The 23514-nt window shown below is 41.0% G+C and overlaps 1 protein-coding gene across 2 annotated transcripts; it reads left to right on the top strand.

Annotated features, from left to right (window-relative positions):
* Nucleotides 1–1735: 1735 nt before the first annotated feature.
* kdm5c (lysine (K)-specific demethylase 5C) lies at nucleotides 1736–21849 on the top strand. Of its 2 annotated transcripts, XM_041945426.1 has the most exons (29): nucleotides 1736–2054; nucleotides 3758–3905; nucleotides 5438–5515; nucleotides 5622–5744; nucleotides 5863–6033; nucleotides 6245–6379; nucleotides 8145–8201; nucleotides 11310–11433; nucleotides 11993–12273; nucleotides 12596–12754; nucleotides 12879–12998; nucleotides 13108–13266; nucleotides 14016–14197; nucleotides 14374–14536; nucleotides 14625–14744; nucleotides 14838–15032; nucleotides 15224–15405; nucleotides 15534–15658; nucleotides 15750–15897; nucleotides 15971–16061; nucleotides 16211–16593; nucleotides 16689–16827; nucleotides 17944–18123; nucleotides 18308–18436; nucleotides 18569–19321; nucleotides 19524–19566; nucleotides 19663–19862; nucleotides 20436–20624; nucleotides 20763–21849. In XM_041945426.1, exons 2-29 carry the CDS (start codon nucleotides 3762–3764, stop codon nucleotides 20769–20771), a joined length of 4782 nt encoding a protein of 1593 aa, XP_041801360.1. In that variant the 5' UTR covers nucleotides 1736–2054; nucleotides 3758–3761; the 3' UTR covers nucleotides 20772–21849. The 2 variants fall into 2 exon arrangements, with proteins under 2 accessions (XP_041801360.1, XP_041801361.1); XM_041945427.1 differs by lacking the exon at nucleotides 8145–8201.
* Nucleotides 21850–23514: the final 1665 nt, after the last annotated feature.

The following is a 23514-nucleotide window of genomic DNA, read 5'->3' as shown; positions in this document are numbered from 1 at the left end:
TTTTTGAGGTTGTAATTGAGCACTGGTTTACCTTCAGTGCCATTAATTACCAAGGAAAAACTACATATATTCTGGTTTAAGAGAGAATGAATGGTTGAGGACAGAGTAAAAAAAAACCTAAGGAACAAGCTAATGAAAGACACGAGAAAGTTCAAGAAGATTTCTCAAGAAAAGGATTTTGAGGAGGTCTGGAGAGAGTCAAGAACGTCAGCTACAGATTTTATAAGTATGTGTTGGCTAGCCTTTTCTTTTGATGGTGTTCTTTTTTTGACTCTTCTTGCATGGATATATCTGCACTTATTGAATAGATTGTACTGTATAAACCTGAATGTACATATTATACTATAAATAGGCTTCTTATCATATCTATGGGATGAACTCCTCCCATTCTGTATTCAGGTGCGTGCATGTGATGCCACTCAGTATGTACATATAAAAGAAGGACAGGGAGAGGAGATGTTGGCCAAAAGGAATGCTGACTTCTTTTTCTTTTATTCTTATTATTTCAGACTGAAGGTGAGAGAATGAGTTACCGTGATATAAATTGAAGCCGAAAAAAAGTTTATATGTCAGTGCACTTATTGATATCATTTTAAACAAATGATTTCAATTTTTTCTTTGTGTATGTATTATGTGTACTGAAAGAATAGAGAATTGAGATGTGAATATTTATTGCTTCTGATAAATTAAAGTGTCCTTGCAGTGATTTGGTCTGTGTGTGCTTTTTGTGTAACTTCACATCTACATTCACCATTAAAATGTTTAAAATGCTCAATGATGAACTGTTTATAGAATTATTATATCAGCTAGCCTATGACCTATGAGTAGATGGATAACAAATCTTCACAGAAGTTTAAGATAATAGTTTTTCAACAGTATGACTGCAAATGTAGAAATAATGCCCAAATATATAAATAAGTAAAAAATAGGGACACCCCAACTTTATAAGGGGCTTCTTACCCTGTGACCAAATGACAGCATTGCAGTACCAGTGGATTTAAGGTAATCTCACAGTATTTTATTACACTATTTTTATTGAGTACAAAAAAAAAAAAACTAACGATCAAAAATAGAGAGACAGACAATGTAAATAAATGATCTAGTACAATGAGTGGTGGAAAGTCTTCTGATCAACTCCATTATGCTGCGTGTAATTTAGAGATGAGAAAAAAAAAAAACTTTTGGACTGAAAAAGTGGAGGCCTTGATGCTAACGTGAACATAAGCTGAATTTCGATTTTATGCAGCATTGATGAAATATTGCCCTTTTTTTTTATTCTACTTTGATAGTTAGCTGCATAACAGAAAACAATGTACTACTTTTCAATTATGCAGTCACAGCAACACAAGACTAATGATGAAGGTGAATTTCACTCATCATCGACCGGTTCTGCTCACAAAATAATGATACAACATTATAGTACTACCGCAACTTTTGGAAAATAGCCACGCACATGACAGGGTTTACGCCGTTTTTGCTTTCTTATGTACTTTTAAAATTAAACTGATTTAATTAACGAAATCGATGCCTTTATGTTTGCGTTTGCGTGGAATTGCTCATTTCATTTAGATTAATACTAAATACTGTACTTCTTCCTCAACTGGCCCCGTTGCAATTTCATGACTTTTTATTTGGCGTACGTGCGTACTACTTTCAGGGAGTAAACGTGAGGGACGTGGTGTGAAGATGAAGAGGTTGTGCTTCGGTCGTGAGAAAAAAACTAAGATGGCGTCTCGTCAAGAAAGATAGGACGGCCTGAAGAGAGTGATGATGTTGCTCGGAAAATGATTGATAACGACATAATTGATAAAGTTTGAGACTCTCGTTTACTATTAAACGGACCTCTGCTATCAATGTTTTCAACCTGAGTGTTTGACAGAACGGTGTATATGGAGACCTGAGCCTGAAAAACGGTCAACTTTGCTAGCACCGATAGCTAGCCAACTGGACCGAGCACAGCTGGCCAACGTTAGCTAACCACCAGTCATCACAACAACAGAGGAAGGAGAGCGGCCACCAGCCCTATCATACCCCGGGACATCGAGGTGTCTTCGGTCAGTCAAGGGAATACAACGGGACATTGTATTATAAAGGGATCAACAAATAACTGCATGTGGCATTTCCTCTTGCACATATATGTGTCTGACTAACGTAAACTAGCTAGTTGCTAGCGTCGATTTGAGTATGTGGGTTAGCTTGTCTGCGGTAATATTGTTGACTTTTTTCCTCAGCCCTACACTTAACGTTAGCTAACCAATGCTAGTTATCTAAACCCGTGGGAGGCAATGGGAATGGACTGAAAAAGTGGAGGCCTTGATGCTAACGTGAACGTAAGCTGTAAACGGCGTTTTCGCCTCTGATAGCTGAACAATAGACACAAATAGACTTCATGATTGCCCGAAGAAGAGAAATGAATGGCACCATGATAACCCACTATAAATAATTGAAATTGAGATTTTTTTTTTCTTCGTCTCTCTTGTTATGGCTGTTGCTGGAAGGTAAGGTTAGTTTTAACACCAGTTCTCCCAAGTTTAGTAGCTAGTAGCTAACAGTTGTCAGCTAACAGATATATATGTTATTGAGTTATGTTCACAGGATGAAAGGCAACATCGACATTTGAGTGTGATTATAGGGCAGATGCAATCGACTAATCGTGTCATTTGTGTCGCAAAAGCTTCGTTATCAATCTATTCCACCCCACTGGCGAGTAGTGATGCCTTCATGGCCTTCTATACCTTAGGGTTCATGGCCTCCACGCCATTGTTGTCTGAAGGCCCAAGAAGAATAAGTCAGATGGCATACATGTCACAATAGTCCCAGCATCAGGTTGTGTTTATTTTAATTTTACTTTTATAATAAGTACTCAAGGGCAAAGTAAAAACTCATATGAAGACTCATTCAAATTGCAAGAACAAGTGCTTATTGCTCAAGTGCATACAGAAATGTTGCCACCACTTCTGATTTTAAATCATTTGATTGTTCTGTACTGCAACTGATGAGCATTGCTTAAAACTTTTGCCCATTTCCACACTAGGCCTTGTTGATTCACCAGAGCATGGCATTTGTTTTGTTGTGTCTGATGTTGGGGGAGGGGTTTTCAACATGGACCACTTTGAGGACAAAAAAAATCCTTGTCCTGTTATCCCCCATGTCTCTTGCTATTGAGTGTTAGGTAGAGTTTTGGAGGAAATTGCTTTGAAACATGCAGAGGAACCAACATCTATTTAAGGCTGACAGTACTACAATGCCGTGCGAGGCCAGGAAGTAGTGATTTTGTAAGGGTAAACAAATGCAGTAACCTTTTAAAGTAATTGTATAATAGGCTTTTTATTTTCTGATACGCTGGTTCATTTTACTAATTTGATTAAGATAACATTCTCCATCGCATATTTAAAATGTAATCCACCCACAAAGCACTTGTTTCAGTTTTCTGTCATTAGGAACATTTTTTGGAAGACATGTGTTGCGTAAATGTCATTGCCAAAGAAAAAATTCTGGTTCGTGAACATATCTGTCAAAAGTCTGTTTTTCCCTGACTGTACATTTACACCACTTTGAGCTGTCCCAGAGTTTCTGTTGGTCAAGTAGCAAAGCAAAGAGTAAGGCTTTAAATTGTATTTTAGAAGTATTCTAGATTTTAGGGTTTTACAAATTTAAATATATAACACGTTCTGGCATGCTGTATTGGTGCCGTCATGCCTGTGAGTGAGCCTGAGTTAATTAACTTGTTTTGCATTGTTGATCTTCCTGTTGTCAGGGAAATGGAAGGGGAAGAGTTTGTACCTCCTCCGGAGTGTCCAGTATTTGAGCCATCATGGGAGGAGTTTCAGGATCCCCTGGGCTACATCGCCAAGATACGTCCAATTGCAGAGAAGTCTGGAATCTGCAAAATTCGACCTCCGCCAGTAAATATTTGCTTATGCTTGGGTTATGTTGAAGAAATGGCATGTTCCGTGAGTTGTATGTGTATCATGTAGCATGCACAGGGTTTAAGTCAACTCTCTGTTACACTCCTAAAGATGTTTTGCACATCATCCAACAGACTATATCAGTTCTGGTGGCATAAATTACATAGATCTCTATTTTTTCCTCATTATTCTTTGTCAGGCTATTAGACTTGTGCTGACATCTCTTTTCCATGGATCTGACACCCTACATCTCCGTTCTCTATAAGCCTGCTCACCAGATATGATTTGGATTCTGATATTAACAATAAGATAAAGTTAAATGGAACATTCTGCTTTGATATTGCTGCACCAAGCACAGAGACATGAAACATTGATTGAATGGAGGAGACATTGCTATTAAAAGGATTTTTAAAAACTTTTTTAACTTTCCTATGAATGCCATATACTGTAATAGCTTGCGGATATGGTGTGTAATATCCTTAGGCTCACCTTTGGAGTCTGGGTAAAACCCATAATATCCCCAAGTAAAAGATGTTACGTTTTTCTTTGAGACAAAGACTAAGTTGTCCATGCAGGTATTTAACTGGCGTGATGTAACATATCTCGCCTCACTCACCCCCACTCCCGCCGTCCCCTGCTGATCAAATTGCCCATAGGCCATCTCAAGCTAAAATACAGCCCATCATCCAACCCTACAGGCTGACTTTGAGTTAGCAGGCTCTCCAAACCACAGCTCTGGTGATCCTGTATAACCGGTCAGGCAGAGTTAGTTATCCAGAGGTTCTGTGGACTGGGGATTTCAAAGTCCGGTCCTTAACATGAATGATGTCATTTATAATATCATCGTAATCATTTTTAAGGTTAATTTAGTTATGTGCAACATCAACTTAAAGGGCAGCATGTTTAATTAAAGTGATTGATTCCCATGGATGTTTGTGTTGTTGCACAGGAAAAAATACTGATTCAGGAAGGTGAAATATGTAGAGCATTAACAGAAACAATAGCTATAAAACAAAACAGCTGTAAGAAACAATTTTCTTTAAACATGCAACCCCAAAACAAGATTTCCACTTATGTTCAGTTACATATATGTTCCATGAATTAAAATTTGTGTTTCTCTCATAAACACGATAATTAACTAAAAAGAGTTACTCAACTAAGTAGAACATTTTAACAAATATAATGCTGTTTTTGCACATTTTTAATGATCATGATCTTGTTGGAATTAGAATTTCCGTGGCATTTATTGGTGAGCAGGCGGGCCATTAATTGTTGAGAGTGTGAACTGCTTGAGTAGATCCTTTATTATCCTTCCTGGTTAAAGCTAAGTCAAGTTCTTAAGACTTGAGTTAAATCAGTTAAGCTTAAACTAAGCTCACTATCTCATTAATCGCCCATATCCACCTTTATTTGTTGTTTTTAGTACGTTCTTTGAATTGTAGATGTCAGCACCAAAGCAGAAATTTCCCAAGCTGCTTTTATAGTATATAGGCTTACATGTTTAAATGCATGTCCTATCTTTCAAATAGGATTGGCAGCCACCGTTTTCAGTGGAGCTGGATAGCTTCCGCTTCACCCCTCGCATCCAAAGGCTTAATGAGTTGGAGGTGAGTTCCCTTTTTTCCTTTAAGATGATACAATTGACAGGTAATTGAAGTTGTTTATGGAACTGGCCATAGTAATCATGGTGGTCCTTCATGCATCTCATTTTAGGCGGAGACCCGAGTGAAGCTTAATTATTTGGACCGCATAGCCAGGTTTTGGGAGATCCAGGCATCCTCCTTAAAAATCCCACACATTGAAAGGCGCATCCTTGATCTTTTCAGCCTGTCAAAGGTAGATATCAATTGAATTCCTTCGACTCAGAAAGAAAAAAAAATAAAGTAGCTGTTTTTTTTCATTCCTTGCATATTATTTGTTGAAATAATATTATACATATTATTTGTTGTTCCAGATTGTGACAGATGAAGGAGGTTTTGAGATGGTGTGTAAGGAACGGCGCTGGGCTCGCGTGGCCCAGAGGCTTGGCTATCCTCCAGGCAAGAACATTGGTTCCCTGCTGCGCTCGCACTATGAGAGGATCGTCTACCCCTTCGAAATGTTCCAGTCTGGTGCCAGCCTGCCGGTATTTTCGTCTGTCCTTTTTGCGTTACCAAGGATGATCATTTAATAGATAGCGTTCAAAATTTGTTGATCTGTGAAGAGTGGCTTAGTCACTATATGATGCATTTTACACTTTCTTTTGGTTAGAATCAAAAGACGCACTGTGATAAGTCATCTGAAGCACATTTGGACATGCTTTAATGTAAACGCTTGTCTTTTTGCATCATTTCTAGCATTGCAAGCCAAAGCACTATGATGGTGAAGATGTTGATAAGGAGTACAAGCCCCACTCTATCCCCCTGCGCCAGTCTGTGCAGCCATCCAAAATGAGCAGTTACGGACGCAGAGCAAACCGCTGCCAGCCTGATGTGAGTAGTGACACTATCTATCCATACTTGTCATTCGGTACATTTGCATACCTCTATGACCACTAACCCTACACAGGATGTACTTTGGTCACTTAGATAGGATTTTTTGGATCATATTTGTGTATGTGCCCCAAAGTCAAGCCTAGAAAATGATTAATTGTAGAAAAGTACAATTTTGGTTCATGTTGCTGCTTTTCAACACCGCAAACGTGGCATGGGTTTGGTGCATCTCATCTGTCAAAGAGGAATTTGTTTCAGCTGTGGCTCTGTATTAAAGGTGTGAATTTCAACCTGCGAATGAATGTAACTGCCAGGTATTCAGGCTGTATGTAAGTACTTAATCTGGGATGGACTAAAACCGCACATCAAAATCTTTGCCAATGACGATATTTTTTGTGTTTGTTGTCTGAGTAATTGCTAGTTTAGTGCAACCTTAACATTCATCGGTATTCCACTAATAATTGTCCAAACAACAGTGTGTTTTTATCTGCAGAGTTTCTTCCAGGACTTAAACCTCATTGTACAAAAGATATATACTTGCTATTTGATGATATGGATTGAACAGCAAATGTAGAAGGCTGGCAGGCTCTTATGATGTTTGTTACCATTTATCAGGTCACTGTCTACTGCTTAATCAGCCAAATGAATAACAGCTTCCATCATTAGAGGCTAACAAAAAGTCAAGCCAACAATCTACTCGAGTGTCTGTCATATTATCAACGGTTTTCTGTGCTTATCCGTGTGACCTTGTACTTTGGTTACAGTGTAGTATGTGGAAGATGTGATAAAGCACTCAGAGCGCATCCCAGCTTGCTTACTCTCCATCCCGCCATGTTGCTGTGCTTAACTCTGCTGTTTTTGCTCTCTGCTCCTATTCAGTTCTCTGCTTTGTTTCCTCCACTCCCTTCCATTTCACGAGCTGACACACAACTGTTTCAGAGGCCACATATTGTCACCCTATTTTTTCTTTGCATTAATGTAACAATGTTTGGACCAGCCTGCATCCTGTTATCATGCTTTTGTTACATGCAAGGTAATGATGCTTCATTTTCTACCCGAACCCCCTCCCCCCAGGTTGTTAATGACCTACTCATCACACTTTGAGTACATAATGCTCACCAGTGCAATTTTTTCATCTATTATGCTGGAATACATCTTTTTTTGTTTTGCATATTTAGTTATATGCTGAATTCATAGGAACACAACAATTTGATGCACGTGTTTGTAGAAATGTCATTCAGTGATTGACGCTGTCGGCATTGTTCCACTCTTTGTTCTCATTACTTAAACAAATTTAATAGGATAGTATTTTGCGTTTTGAGAGTTTCTTTAATAACAGTTTAACACATTTTAAGCACCCCAGATGGCACTGTATTTTGTAGCCATTTATCTTAACTTACGAAGGTATCCAATTTGATTTTATTATTTGCTACTAGCTGGACTTCATTATACTTATGTATGCCAAGTATCGTGCATGATGACTAACTTGTTGGCAAACGCTGATTTCCAATCCCCAAACCCATTTCTGTTGGTGCCAAAAAATAAACTTAAACTTAAATTTGAATTTGAAAGAAAGTATGTGTCCACAAAATTTCCCATTTGGACCGTTATAGGTCCCACTTAAAATGTGACCCTTGTCTAATAATGTGTCCCAGTGATATTTTTCCTACAGCTACTGGTTCTTTCAAGGCTCTCTCCCTTCCTTTCTCATCTCCTTTTTCCTCTTGTCTTAGTTTATTGTTGCTGTTATTGTCTCCCCTTGCAGGGTCCAGAGGATCTGGCCCCCCATCCTCTCACCACTGGCTCTCAACTCATCTCTGCGGTACTGCCTCTCGAGCATATGAGCTCACCTTCTGCCCCTGCTTTCTTCCCGCCTCTTTTCCTAAGCCACCTCACCCTTCCTGAAGTTGTCTAGATGTTTCGTTTTTTTATTTTAACTAACCACTAAGACATTTTCATTAACATGCATTCATGCGCCTTGAGTTTCTCAGTGTAGGGGTGGCAACCCATAATAGGGTCACATGAGTGCTGCAGACAGACTGCCATTAAAAAAGCTGTCTGTGGCATTATAGTAATAGTTGGTACATCTTATTAATTCACCATTATTTTAAATGTCTAGATCAGACAATGAACAGAGAAAAGAAGAATTCCCTGGCCTATTTGTTATGTCTCTATTTAGCGATTTGTTCTTTATGAATGCCCTCAAGTACTGTTACTAACAGTGAGACCAACTAGTCTCATGTTGGACAAAGGTGTCCTTGGGCCATGTCAGTGTGTTTTGAGGTGTTTTCTTACAGATTGAAAAAAAACTTGGTGTTTGGTCTTGAATTTATGAATGAATGTAGAATAGAATCCCAATGCAGTGTTGTTAAAAACTGATGTTTCAGATGTCCTAAATGGCACAGTTCACTGTAGGCGCTAAGAAACTTTGACTTTATCCTCAATTGCCAAACACACTTTTCTAGTCTTGTTGTTGGGCTGATGTGCTTGCTAGCGTTCTCTCTATCACCCATGCTCGTTCTCTGTGGTTGTACTTGGCTTGAAATGCTTTGTCTCTGGGCTGTCTGTGTGTCTTTGCATTTCTGCTGTTTTGCCTTGCTGTCTACACACTACCGCAGCTAGCAGTGTGGCTGCATGCGTTCTCTTTTGAGTGCACACACAGAAAAACCTTGTAGTTTTGGGTTTCACTTACAGGGCACCATAGTGTGATGATGAACAGTAAAATATTGAAGTCTTAAGAAGCATTAAAAAACAGCTACCCTTTTTGAACATGGAATTGTTGTTGGCTTCTAAGTCTCTCAATGTTTGCTTGTTTGAGACCAAACCAGAGTTTGACTACCCCTCACCATCAAGCCCTGCTGAACTGCTTTGTTGTATACTGCTTGCGATCCCCATTCCACTTGCAGAGTCCTTCAGTCAGCAAAGTTCGGGTGCCAGGAAGAGAAGCCTGTTTTTATGTTCGCAGAAAATATAGAGCAACGTATGGGCAGCCAGAGTCCCATCTGCATGACTGAAGGGAGTGCAGCTGCATACAGGCTCAAAGTCAAAAACAAACATGCTTCTTCAATGACCCTCCTTGGAAAAGTCTTGAACGGCATCATTTATGGCATTGCATCTGTTCAGTTTTTGTGCTATGAATGGTACTGACAATGTTGTCATGACATGCATACATGAATTATCTTGGTGTGGGAATACAGGTTGCATTCTGACTGCATACAGACTACGATTTCTTGAGGAGAGAATGTGTTCATATGATGTACCAAACTGCCACTCTGAAAGCATCTTAAGTGGATGTTTAGAGAATAAGGTCTGAGTTGAAATGGGAACCAGGGATTTTGTGACGTCCTCTTCTATTGTGCTTGCTAGATCAAACTACTGACTGATTACTGAAAGTGACGTTAAGACCTTCTGTGTTTGCGTCTACATTACTGATTGCACATAACTTGTGTGTACTATTTGCAATCATATGGTAGATTGGAACTAGTGTTCAAAAAGTTGACCAAACGTCTATTGGAAATAGTGATACTATGAAATGTAGTTATTTTGCAAAAAATAATTTAGGCCTAATTTATTCTGGGCTTAATCAATTTTTGCAAAAACAAACAAACTTAATTTTTGAAAAGAGGAGAGCACTTTTAACAGATTTTCACCTGGATGCGTCCACATATCCAAAAGCTTCCTACTCCAAGAAGACGAGGTTCACTGCAGTTTTGAGTAAACTAAAGGCCCTCTTGGGACAAGACCAGCGCAGAACATGACTCCAATAATAGAAAGCGAGAAGAGGAAATGAGATGATCTCTAAGCATGATATAAGAATGCAGTACTGTTAGAGCTGAAGTCAAGACCACTTAAGTTTTGTCTGACACAAGACCAAGGCAAAACCAAATATAAAAAGAACAAAACACTGCCCACTCAATATCCTTCTTATAGTTCTGAACAGGGAACAACTCTGACCGCAAATATAATTATATTAGAATCACAAAAACTGTAATACTGGACAATGTCAAAGCTAACTATTTACGTTTGGTATCTTTTCACACCCTTGTGCTTAAAACTACATATCTAAAACAAGAAAGCTTGCTTGTTACATGGCAGAGGCACACCATGGAAAATAAGCATTTGCTGTTTTTGTAAATGACGGTGCGGAACATAACATGTGATACTAAAGAATTAAGAATTATGTGTTTCTTTGGGAAACTGACAGCAGATCAGCCTCTCCAGTCTCCCATGAGATCAGCCAGAGATGCTGGAAGCACTAAAGGCACAGGCAAAAAAAAAAAAAAGCTTACTGGACATGTTCAAGACCAAACACAGTAATTGTCTTGACCAGTGGGCAAGAAAGAGATGACAAGTATTAAAAAAAATGTCTGGACTTCAGCTACTTCTACTGTCCTGCTCAGTGGTCATAATTCCCCAGAGACAGCTAATGTTGACAAGTCCAGCTCAAGCAAAAACAACCTGATAATAACAGTGGATAATTAACTTAATTTATGTATTTGTCTCTATTTTACCTTTCTAAAATACACTATTTTGTTTGGCAAATGAAAGTCTGATTAAAGTAGCTTTTTGCTTGATATTTTGTTTCATCTAAATAATAGGTTAAGAACATCAACCAAGGATTTGATTAAAAATAACAACATAACAATCATACTTAACAAAATCTAAATGACACCCTAACTGTATGGTTGCAACTTGTGGTGATTGTGTGTTCTGGTGGTGGGTCTTAACCTTTAAGCTTTCACTGTGATGTAGGCTAACTTTTCCTTACTTTCTAACCGAACATAATCCCCTCCTGTAATGCATTGCTGTGCTCTCATGTTTGAACTGTTTGTTCGGCATTTGGCATAGACCCTTGCTTTGCTGTGTCTGCTTAGGAGAATAGTTGTTGTCCATCTATGCCTTGATGACAAAAATGTACTTTCATCTGCAGCCTGAACCTACAGAGGAAGACATAGAGAAGAACCCAGAACTGAAGAAGCTACAGATCTATGGGGCAGGACCTAAGATGATGGGACTTGGGCTGGTGGCAAGGGACAAAGGCATCAGGAAGAAAGGTAAGTGCCATTACCAGAGCCTCATTTGACCCCCTTCTCAGACACATACAGTTAAGATTAGATTAGATTAGAGTAGACTTTCTTGATCTAACAATGGAGAAATTCACTCTTACAGAAGCTCTTCAGAACACACAAGGGGGTGGGGGGCGGCTGCAGATAAGAACAATAGGAACAATAAAGTGCAAATAAGTACAATAAGGGTGCTATAAGAACAGTAGGTAAAATAGAAAGAACAAGAACAATAGAGGTGCAAATAAAGGTGCAAACCTATAAGCTATAGCTATAGATCTATAAGGTCCTTAAAAGTCTGGCAACAGTAACATTCAGAAACCTGGAAGTTTTAGTGCAGCACTGCATCACAACAGTTGTTTTGATGCAGCTAAATCAATAACGCATCCTCAGTTATTGGCTAAATCTAATAAATTGTGGGCATAGAAGGGATTGTTTTTGCTTTAGATACAACCATCTTGCCAACTTGGAGCCCTGCACTGTAAAAAAATTGATTGTCTGTGTTAACCAACCATCTCTTGATTCTGAACCCTCGTTGCTCTTCTTTTAGATGAGCTGCCTCAAACGGTTACCATCAAGGAGAATGTGTCTCCTGCTCCTGTTGATGCCTCAGTCAAAGTGGAGCCACTGGACCCTCAAGAGAGGCAGAGTGATGGGAGTACATCTAACCCCCAACTGCCTCCCCCTAGTGTCACAGTAAAGACAGAGGTGAAGAAAGAAGAACCAGTGGATGAGGATGGGAAAGACAATGATGAGGAGGAAGATGATTCAGACAGACCATGCACAAAAATGACCATGAGGCTGAGGCGCAACATCAACAACCCACAGTGTGTAAGTAGACCGAAAGATGTACCCTGGTGGTAGTCGGAAGTTGAGATCAACACCGCAAAACTGAATATCAAACCACCATAAGGAGTCATGATTCTACAGGGCTGTAAACACAGTGCACATCAGTCTTTGTGAATGCAGTGATTTTGTCTGACAGAAGAGAGACTTAATTTTCCCCCCATAATCTCATATTTTTTTCAGATTTTACATGTTCAGTGCTTCATAGGGCATTGGTTGTCTGCTCCAGTTAAAAGTGAGCCACACTCATCTGTCTTCAAGCCCCACAGTCATTGTTTTGTTCTTGTTTTTTTTTCTTTTTTTAAAGGTGGATTCTTTTGTGTGTCGGATGTGTGGTCGGGGAGATGATGACGAGAAACTCTTGCTCTGTGATGGCTGCGATGATAACTACCACACCTACTGTCTGCTACCCCCACTCGCTGATCCTCCAAAAGGCAACTGGCGATGCCCAAAGTGTGTGGCAGAAGTAAGTAAAAATGTTTTAAAGCACTTGTTTGTGTCTGTAATACTCGTGACATGTTTGGTTAGGTTTTGTCTAACCCACAAGACTAATCTTTGTTTTGATCTTCTCCCTTTTTAATGTTTGTTAGGAGTGCAAGAAACCTGCTGAAGCATTTGGCTTTGAACAGGCTACACGAGAGTACAGTCTGCAGAGTTTTGGGGAAATGGCGGATGCCTTCAAAGCAGATTACTTCAACATGCCTGTCCATGTAAGCACAGCCACACAAGATGTCACCTGGTAATCATAAATAACTCTGTCCTGACAGGTAATAATGTGAGAGACTAACGTCTGGCCTGTTTGTGTTGTCGGTGATGTAGATGGTTCCCACTGAGCTTGTGGAGAGAGAGTTCTGGAGGTTGGTCAGTAGTATCGAGGAAGATGTGACTGTTGAGTATGGAGCGGACATACACTCCAAAGAGTTTGGCAGTGGCTTCCCAATGAACAATGGCAAGAGGAAGCTCACAAAGGAAGAGGAGGTATGCACATTGTTTTCTTTTGTAATGTCAGTGGTTTTTGTTAAAGCTTTGCTCAAATAGTTGTCAAAGTTACAGTGAAGACCACAACTTAAACAATAATCAAGCAGGACGCCTGAGATTATTGTGAAAAAAGTTGAAAACTTCTTTGGTAAAAAGTTCAAAATCCACCAGAAGTAGATTTTAAATGGAGTGTAATGACTGCAGAAGGCCATTGTGGAGTTCTGACTGTAAACATTTCAATGTGAGTGCCCTCTACAAACCAATCCCAACTCAATTCTTTGATGATCTTGATCTTGAAATAACATGACTGCATTTACAGAAATATAACTGCACAGGTGTGATTACAGTGGAGAGTCGGATCAGACAATCATGAGCATGCTTCCTGTAGTATTGTTGTTTGTTTGTAATGGGGATTAGTTGGCCATTTGTTGAGATGGTAGGTTACAAATGAAAAGAATTACAATATTTATGATCAGTGATTGTTTACAGCAACCTGAATAATGCAAATTATACACCAAAAAATTTAAATCAGGAATCATTCTGGATCAATAAGCAGAATTGAAATCAGCTTCTCTAAAAAACAAACAACCCCAGAAAAGTTGTTCAAAATGAATGTGGGCCCTTACACTAACTGGATATGAAAAAGCACTGTGTTTGTTGTGTGTTTAGTTGGCCGCTGTAATCAAGTTATTTCCATTCCTTTTCACAACCATAGTTTGGGGCTTATTTTGTTTTCTTTGTTCATTCAGGAATATGCTCGCAGTGGCTGGAACTTGAATGTGATGCCTGTGCTGGAGCAGTCCCTCCTGTGCCACATTAATGGAGACATCTCTGGGATGAAGGTTCCCTGGCTTTATGTTGGCATGGTGTTCTCAGCTTTCTGCTGGCACATTGAGGATCACTGGAGCTATTCCATCAACTACCTGCACTGGTACGGGATGTTTTTTGTCTATTCTTCTGGGTTTGGTGTTTTGTAGTCATAGGCTGAAACAATGGCACCTTTTAATGTAGAGAATATGATAATGTCATGTGAAAGGTTACTTTCAGTGAGTCGCTAACTAACATTCCCTCCCTGTGCTTTACGTCCCACTTGTTCATCATCTCCAGGGGTGAACCCAAGACTTGGTATGGGGTTCCCTCTGTGGCAGCTGAGCGACTTGAGGAGGTGATGAAGAAGCTGACTCCAGAGCTGTTTGAGTTTCAACCTGACCTCCTGCACCAGCTGGTCACCATCATGAACCCCAATATCCTCATGTCTCATGGTGTACCGGTCAGTCTCGCACAAACACACATGCACACAGCAGAATTACGGTTTGTTGAGGAGCTTTCTTTGATTGAGCTCTGTGTTTGATTGGCAGGTTGTACGTACCAACCAGTGTGCTGGAGAGTTCGTCATCACCTTCCCCAGAGCCTACCACAGTGGCTTCAATCAGGGATATAACTTTGCTGAAGCTGTTAACTTCTGCACTGCAGACTGGGTGTGACTCTTTACACTTTCTGTCAAGTCGCATTTCACATCATTCGCAGTGGTTCATAATTAACATCACTTTTCTCTCTCTCGGCTCTCTCAGCTGCCTGCTGGCCGTTCCTGTATTGAGCACTACCGGCGTCTAAGGAGGTATTGTGTATTCTCCCATGAGGAGCTCACCTGCAAAATGGCTGCTAGCCCAGAGAAACTAGACCTCAACCTGGCTGCAGCTACACACCGGGAAATGTTCATTATTGTTCAGGAGGAGAGGAAGCTGCGGAAGGGTCTGATGGAAAGGGTGAGACACTGTAAATAGATGGTAGAGATTTTGTTCCTCTGTTTTTTATCCATTTATTCATTTTATATGTGCAAATGAAGAATAGTTCAGTTTTTTACTGTGCTGAATTAGTCTTGATATTGTCGTGTTCTAATGAGAACATGGGGAAAAAACTCTGACAGTCGAATAAAATCTGTGCATTGAACCTGCAGGGCATTACTGAAGCAGAGCGCGAAGCATTTGAGCTGCTGCCTGATGATGAGAGACAGTGTGATAAATGTAAGACCACATGCTTCCTTTCTGCTCTGGCCTGCTCCAACTGTCCAGAGCGTCTGGTGTGTCTCTATCACACTCAGGATCTTTGCAACTGCCCCACTGAAAAACTCTACCTCAGGTATTAATCTCCTGTATGGCTTTGTGTCTGTGTGTTTGCTTTGCAGTGAACCATAATATTCTGAGTGAGTCTTCTAAAAGATCGCCACGGCCTGTGTTAACCTTTTATGTTGTCCCTCCACTTCGCAGGTACAGATATACCCTGGATGAGTTGTTAGCCATGTTACACCGATTAAAGGTTCGGTCTGAGTCCTTTGATTCCTGGGCCAACAGAGTAAAAGAGGCGCTTGAGCAGGAAGAAGGAAACAAGATAGGTAGGAAATCCGCATAAATTAATCCCACTGGTTTAAACAGGAAAAGATGATCTAAATGGAATTGGAAAGATCAAATGTTGTTGAATTACAGGAATTGATGACCTTGAAATGCTGAAGACAGAAGCAGCAGAAAAAAAGTTTCCCAACAACGAACTTCTGCGGAAACTCAACACTGTACTTAAAGACATTGAACGCTGCCAGCGGACAAGTACTGAACTCCTCAGTAACTCAAAGACCAGGTATGATGGGACACAAACTTAACATTTACACAAACCGTTCAGTTACGCGCACTTACGTATTGCTGTCTTTTAGTGAAAGTAAGATGACGTTGGCAGAACTGAAATCCTTGGTAGAGACGATGCAAAACTTGCCCTGTGTGATGAACCAGTTGGAGGACGTGCAGGTGAGAAGTTGTCTCACTGAGCAAACTAGCTTGTATTTTTGTCCAATTTTTCCTTGCAAGTTTGATTTATTGTATTGCATAAAAAGCATAAAAGTTTTTGTCTTATTTAGTGCATTTACGTTTTACCTCTGTACTGTCTGATTTTCAAGGCTGTTCTTCAGACAGTGGAGGATTATCAGAGCCAGGCTCAAGCACTGGTCAATGACAGGAACTGGAGGAGGGACTCTCCACCTCCAGAGCAGTTGCAGACTTTGTTGGAGCAGGGGGCCAAGCTGCCTGTTGTGGTGCCAGAGTGTAATTTGCTCCAGGGCCTAAAGGAGCAGGGCCTTTGGCTGGCAGAGGTAAGGCGCACCCTGGGCACAGAAGGAGGGGAGAGGCAGGAGGTGACATTGGATGTGTTGAGGAACCTAATGGAAGCAGGCTGCAACGTGCCCCAGAGTGTGTCTGTGGAGACGGCCATGGCAGAGCTTCAGGAGCTGCTAACCATTGCAGAACGTTGGGAGGAGAAAGCACAGATCTGCCTCGAACAAAGGTCAGACAAACCTGCTGCAGGTGTTGTCATTTTACAACTGCTTTATCCTGTTGCAAAGCCGTCAAAGTCACTCTGTCATGCTATTGTCCCTCCAGGCAAAAGCATCCTCTTTCTACCCTGGAGGCAATCGTAAATGAGGCCCAGCTGATTCCAGTCAAGCTGCCGAACATTTTGGCTCTACAGGACTGCCTCACTCGAGCGCGGGCCTGGGTAACAGACCTAGAGGAAATACAGGTAAAAAAAAAAAGTGTTTCTCAGGTTCATTTATTTTTATTTCTATTTTTTTTGTGATTTTGTGCCCCTACAGTTTCATAGTGCAATTCACTTCCCCATCGTTGTCATAGATATGGACAGCTGCACACGTGCATTTGTTATGATTACGTTACTTTTGATCAAAAACTAGGGGGTGTACAACTTTGCTTACACAGCCAAACATAAAGCCAGTGCAACAACACAAGACATAAATCAGCAAGCCAGCTAATATTACTTTCTGGTCCAACGGCAAGAAGGCCAACTCAGCATCTGTCTTTGCTGCTTCCGACCAGCATTCCCCAGTGGGTCCGCGCATTCCGCCCCGGGCCTGAAAACCACCTCCTCCCCCCACAGTGTCCTATGATTCCTGCATTGCAGAAAACTCAGATGGAATCGTGCAATTTGATAATAAAACACAGAATCAGTTGTAACTGTATTGAGGAAATTGCTAAAATTTGGATACAGTTTATCAAAATCAAGGTTTTCACAGAGCCTAAGCTGAATGAACAGGGGAAAAAACGATGCTGGTTTGTTTTGGTGTCTCTCCCCCACATACACTCACACAGAGTTATTTTAAAGAAGTCCTCAGAGAGAGATAGAGGCAGAGCTCATCACGTTTCCGGTTGAGCTTTCTAAACAAGGAGCGTTGCCTGAACATGACAGTAGCCTTTTTCAGATCCACTGTACAGGAGTGTTGGAGCTGCACATGGCTGCACAAAAAATAGAGCAGTGTTGTGATACATCAAATTCAATGATATTCATTAAATCTAAATATTCTTGCATTGTTGAAATTTTATTCATCCACCACATGATAAAATACACTCTGTGCTGACAGAAGGTATTGGGGGAAATCCAGAAAGCATTTTCTCAATAAAATACCATTCAGTCACCAAAATCAGTGACGTGATTGCTGAGATCGTACCCGCTCACTCAAGCTATACAGTGCAAGAACAGGCGTTCAGGGCACCATTAAAATAATTTTTGAAGTTGTTTTTAGGGAAAATGGTTACATGATGTTGCTTTCAATTGAAATACCTGGAATTTCAAAATATGCTGCAACACACGTTGTTAAAATATTGATTCTTTTGTTTGTTGTAGAATGGGGAGCATTACCCATGTCTGGATGACCTAGAGGGCCTGGTGGCTATTGGGAGGGACTTGCCAGTCTTCATGGAGGAGCTAAGACAACTGGAACTGCAGGTGGCCAGTGCTCATTCCTGGAGGGACAAGGCCAGCAAGACCTTCTTGAAGAAGAGCAGTCCACACAGTCTGCTCGAGGTGGGCAACCCCGAGGAAAAATGAAATTATTAGATTTTAACTAAGTGGATTCAATTTCTGTCAACATTGAACAACACGAGTTATCTGTACACTTATATCAGTACAGCATTCCACTTTAGAAGCTGAGCTCTTGGCAAGGCAACCTTGATGAGAGCATGCATTGAACTCCAGTGTTGCCCTGCAGGTATTGTGCCCGTGTGCAAAAAGGAGAGAGAGGCGAGATGAGGCGGAGCTGTTGGATGAGCCTTTAGATGACTCTGACACCAACACTCTGGGCCTCTCTGCGCAGGACCTGAGGGACCCTGCAGCTATTGTGAGTTTATTGAGCATGTCGTCGTCTATTTTTAATCTCTCTGAGATTTGTGTTCTCCCTTTCTGGATGTGAATGTTTTATGCATAAACACTCCTTGTGTATGTGAACTGGATTTGTGTGCCTTGCCTCTAGGTGATGGCATTCAAAGAGGGGGAGCATCAGGAGAAGGAGGCACTACTGAGGCTACAGAAATTGAACATGTGTAAATCTGCAAACACTGCAAGCTACAAGGCGGACAAGGAGAACGGGAGGTGGGACGACGCCATGGAGACAGACACATCCAGCCACTCAGAGAACTCTGTAAAAGAGAACGGTACCAGTAACCACACCTGCACCGCCCCTCCTCAGTCAGTGTGTGTATGTGCCGGGCAGCCTCGTACCCCTCAGCTCCGCTGCCATCTGTGTAAGGACTGGTTCCATGGTGGCTGCGTTCCTTTCCCCTCCCTGCTCCCCTCCTCTGGACCACCAGTGAACCCCCTCTGTTGGTGGGACTGGGACTCACGCTTCTTGTGTCCGCGGTGCCAGCGGTCGCGGCGCCCTCGTCTGGAGACTATCCTGGCGCTACTCGTTGCCCTGCAGAGGCTGCCGGTGCGTCTGCCTGAAGGAGAAGCTCTGCAGTGTCTCACAGAGAGGGCCATCAACTGGCAGGGCCGAGCAAAGGAGGCGCTGGAGACACCAGAGCTGCAGCAGGCACTTGAGAGGCTGCAGGAGCTCAAAGAGACTCTCCATTGTGAAACAAAGAAAGAGGAAGACATGCAAAAGGGGACAGAAGAGACATCTGTGATTGTTTTATCCGACTCCGAGGGAGGTGAAGGAGAGGAAGGAGTGATTGATCTGACAGAGGAGTCCCCTAAAAAGAACACCAAGGAAAGCAACGGCACTCAGGTAACACCTTATTCTGACTCTTTGATATTAAACCAAATATGGACTGTTAACTGTGTAACTGACTCAAATATTTCTTAGATTTTATCCAATGCATTTCCTGTCGGTTGAATTATAATTGATGTTCCAGTAATTTGCTACTTTAGACGTTCTCATCATACTGTATCCAACCCACCTCTTTTATGCAATACTTGTTTGCCCACAGGCTGGATGTGAAAATGGCGTCAGCAAGAAGTCAAATGTTACAGGTAAGATGGTGCGCTGATTTCCATTTAACCGTCAAAAGCTGAGTTGTGCGACTTGTCCCACAGACACTAATCCTACCCTTTCTGCTCTTTTTTCAGGTGTGGGGTTTCTGCTGCCCCTTCTGCCTTTGCTAAAAGGCCAAGTAGTGGAGCTTTCACCAGCCACCAGGGCCCAGCTGGAGGAGCTGCAGCTGGAAGGAGATCTGCTTGAAGTCTCCCTGGACCAGACACTTCTCATCCACAGAGTCCTGCAAGCTGCTTCTGTTCCATCCAGAGAAACGTTGCACACACTCATTCAGGTCAGAGAAATAAATGTAAATTATTTTGAGCGGTCAAGATGTTAAACTGAAACTACTTTAGTGCAGACACATTGTGTGTATTGGTAAGCCATAATAAACATGTTTAATGCATTTCCTTCCTTGTTAAGTAATTGCAAAGCAGATTTTTCTTCAGTTCTACACCTGCCGTCCATGTTTACTTTCAAGCACTCTTCTTCTTCTCTGCCTTTGCTGGCACATGCTGCATTTCTTACCGTCTGTAAGACCTGTAAATCATTGGAATAGTGTGAAACCATAGGTACAAATGTGTGTCACTGTGTGCATGTGCAGAAGATCAAACAAACCACACACACACACACACACACACAAAGTGCACCACACTGCTGCTAGTAATCAGACACTCCACAGTGCTCATGTAGTACAGCATCACACTGGTGTTGTGCTGCCAGTGTGCTCTAGTTCAATTATGACTGATATGATGAATCCCAGATGTATTTAGGATATACTACATAATCTTCCCATAGTCTGTTGAACCGTCTGTATTTGTTCACCTTAACTGCGTCTTTTCTAATATTTTTGTCCTCTCCCTCTCAGATTGAGCTTGAAGAGCAGAGGCGAACCAGCCGCGGACGAGCCAAGGACTCGAAAAGGAAGCGAAAGAGCCACAGAGGTGGCAGTGGGGAAGGGACAGGAGAAAGGTCACTGGACGCCTCGGAGTCAAAGAAAACCTGTCCCCTCAGCCACAGCCCTTCCCCTCACTTACCTGTCCAGATCCATCCTGAGGTAACAGCATCTTTATCTGACTTATAGCACCTTTTTTTCCATTTTTTTTGAAAATTCCAGTTGTAATTCAAATATTTGCGTGTGAAGTCTTAGCTGACTGTATTTGAGATTAAAATGTTCATTTTTATCTTTTGACAGATTTTGTGATAAAGTCATCACTGGAGCTCTGTTTAAGTGGATTTCTCTGAGGAATTGAAGGGACAGAGCATTCTGTGCCAGAAGACAGTGTCAAGTAATAGAAAGATGCAGGACATCCCCCTCCCGGTACCCTACACCCCCTCTCATCCCTCAAACATGCATTCAGACACTAACAGAGCGATGACTCTTCTTCTACACTCCACTGTCTCATCTGACACTTACCCACATCTCACCCACCATGGGGTTTTTTGTTTTTTTTTCTGACTCCCTGTATTACACAAACTTTATTGACCATCCTCCCCGGACCCATTTTTCCTGTGAACATATTAAGACTGTTGGACCGATGTGAGATTGCCACAGTTGGAGTGTCTTTGGTCTTGAGTTGTCTCTGAGGTCAGTCAGTATGCTATGTTATCCCAACTGTATTAAATGCTAGTTCAGCCGAAGCCTGTCTCAGTGCCGGTAGTTGACTTGAGCCCACTCGTTGAAGTTGGATAAGCTATGGGTTTATGTAGACAGTTGTGTTTGGACATGAATCCTGAAGCTGAGGTACAGCTGAAGGTTTTGACAGTTGAACTTAGACAACAGCACCGTGGTTACACTTGTATTTTTTAGTTGTATTGAATCTTGTGTTTTGATGCTGTTTTGAGGGGACATGCATTTTGACTAAACTGAGTAAGTTTTGGGAAGTGTTAAAAACAGGCATTCATGTTTTTGGTGCTACTTTCCCAAAATGGATATCTGTACCTCTTGGCTTTGTCTTTCTCCCTCCTCCCTCCCCACAATGCCTTTTTTTTCTTTTTTTTTTAAACGCCCATCCTTTTGACTCCGTGTTTTATTCCTTTTCAATTTGACCTCTTTTTCTCCCTCCTTCCTTCTCTTTCTCTTTGCAAATTAAGGTAACTTCACTGTAACTCACTTTGTCGCAGTTTTTTTTTTGTTTCCTGGGTTCAGATTATATTATTATAATTATTATTATTGATATTGCAGACACGCAGTTGTCGTGAGTTTGTGTATAAACTTTTCATTTAAATGTTGCCTTTATTTCTTTTCACTCTTGTTAGAAAAATAAAGGTTTAGAATTGTTTAGGATCTTCTGACTCGTTATTTCTCATCTTGAAACGCGATAGTTCTAAGATCAATAATAGATTTTCTCAGTTAAACAGCAGCAGTCACGTAGTACCAAAATAGTTCTCATGATCACAGCATTTATTTAGAAAAGCTTTCACTGTGAAATGGCAGACACAGGACATCACAATATTGAACATTGAAGTACACCATGTTTTCTTTTCCTATGCTAGAATTTTAAGCAAGTTCTTGGAAAGACACATCCACAATTACAGTATGTTAAAGGCTTTTAGTCTTTACGTACATGGAAAAAAATCATTTGTCTCAACATTAAACATGCATGTAAGCCAAATGAGAAAATCAGCACTTGATATAAGGTTTTACAAATTACTCACCCCATTATTGGCTATCATTGTCATTCAGGTACTTTTGCTGATTAATTACCCAGAGGCTTGTTCTGAGAGCACAGGATTAAAAACCTCTGAAGTCTGAGAACAACACATCCGACAGAAATGACAGGAAACAGAAAAATTCACAGTTAATGTAGCTGCAGACCTGATTGACAACAAGAATAATCTTTTGCAATGAAATAGCCTTGTTCACAGTCAACATTGAAATAAATCATATTGCATACTAACCAAAGCTTATTGGTCTGGAAAAAGCAGGACAACTGAAGGAAAAAGGATTTGATAGTATTTTATCCACTTAAATGGCAAATATGCCGCTTTGAATGAAACAACAATATCAAATGTTTTCTGTGCTTTGTTTGACACAATGTGTATTTCTTAAAAAAAAAAAAAAAAATGGTAAGCCTGTCAGTTGCTCTGTGCTTCAGTGTTTACCCTCTCAGCTACAGCATTTTTTTTTTTGTATCGCTTTGAAAATTGTGCTATACAGTCAAGTCTGCCTGAAAGGAAGGCACCGCTCCGCTCCCTGTTATCAAAAAGCGTCTGTGGCGTGACAACGACGTTGCATTTCCTGTGTCAAAACAAAGGAGCATTTGTACATGAAGAAAAAAAAATGTCGTAACTACACTAACTGGCACAAAATGTCCTTTTGAAAATGTCCTTAATCAGAAGTCCTTCATGGACACCAGACATACAGTTTTATGGCACAGGTGTGGCTTTTCTCGTCAGTGTTTTCACAGCTGCATTGTGCTTAGACCCCCTTTTGATTTTTCCCTATTCTGACATTTCTAGATATGTCGACACTTGCAGAGATTACCTTTAAGATGTGCACTGCCTCTCTGATGCCTGAACAGCAGGTGGTACCATCTCTAACACCATCTCCTTTATTTAAGAAGGCAGATCTAAAGTGGTGATGTGTTTGGAAATGGATTCCTCTAAATTTGTTGTTGTTTCACAAAAATGCTAGTCTGTGCTGTATTTCCACTGTATGTCTGTAAGTCTGTCCACCCTGCACTCTTTATTTGCGTCTTGTGCTTTGACTGAGACGTCCACATTTCAAACCTGACAAAGCTGGTACAGGTTTCTGTGTAAGATAAGTCACATTCTTCACATGTGAGAGGTAAAGCATCATAAAAATGGCTGGTAAGCATTTTTCAGACTGGTCCATTCAACCAGACAACACTGAAACTGAATTCAGTCTATTCAAAATCTGTTATGTTTGTGAACTTTATGACTTCATTTGTGATCAAAGGAATGCATTTCTGAAACGCAGCTTC

This window comes from Chelmon rostratus, chromosome 10 (genome assembly GCF_017976325.1).
Source record: "Chelmon rostratus isolate fCheRos1 chromosome 10, fCheRos1.pri, whole genome shotgun sequence".
Classification (NCBI taxonomy): Eukaryota; Metazoa; Chordata; class Actinopteri; order Chaetodontiformes; family Chaetodontidae; genus Chelmon; species Chelmon rostratus.
The sequence above is the reverse complement of the archived record's forward strand: the minus strand, read 5'-3'. Positions and strand labels throughout refer to the sequence as shown.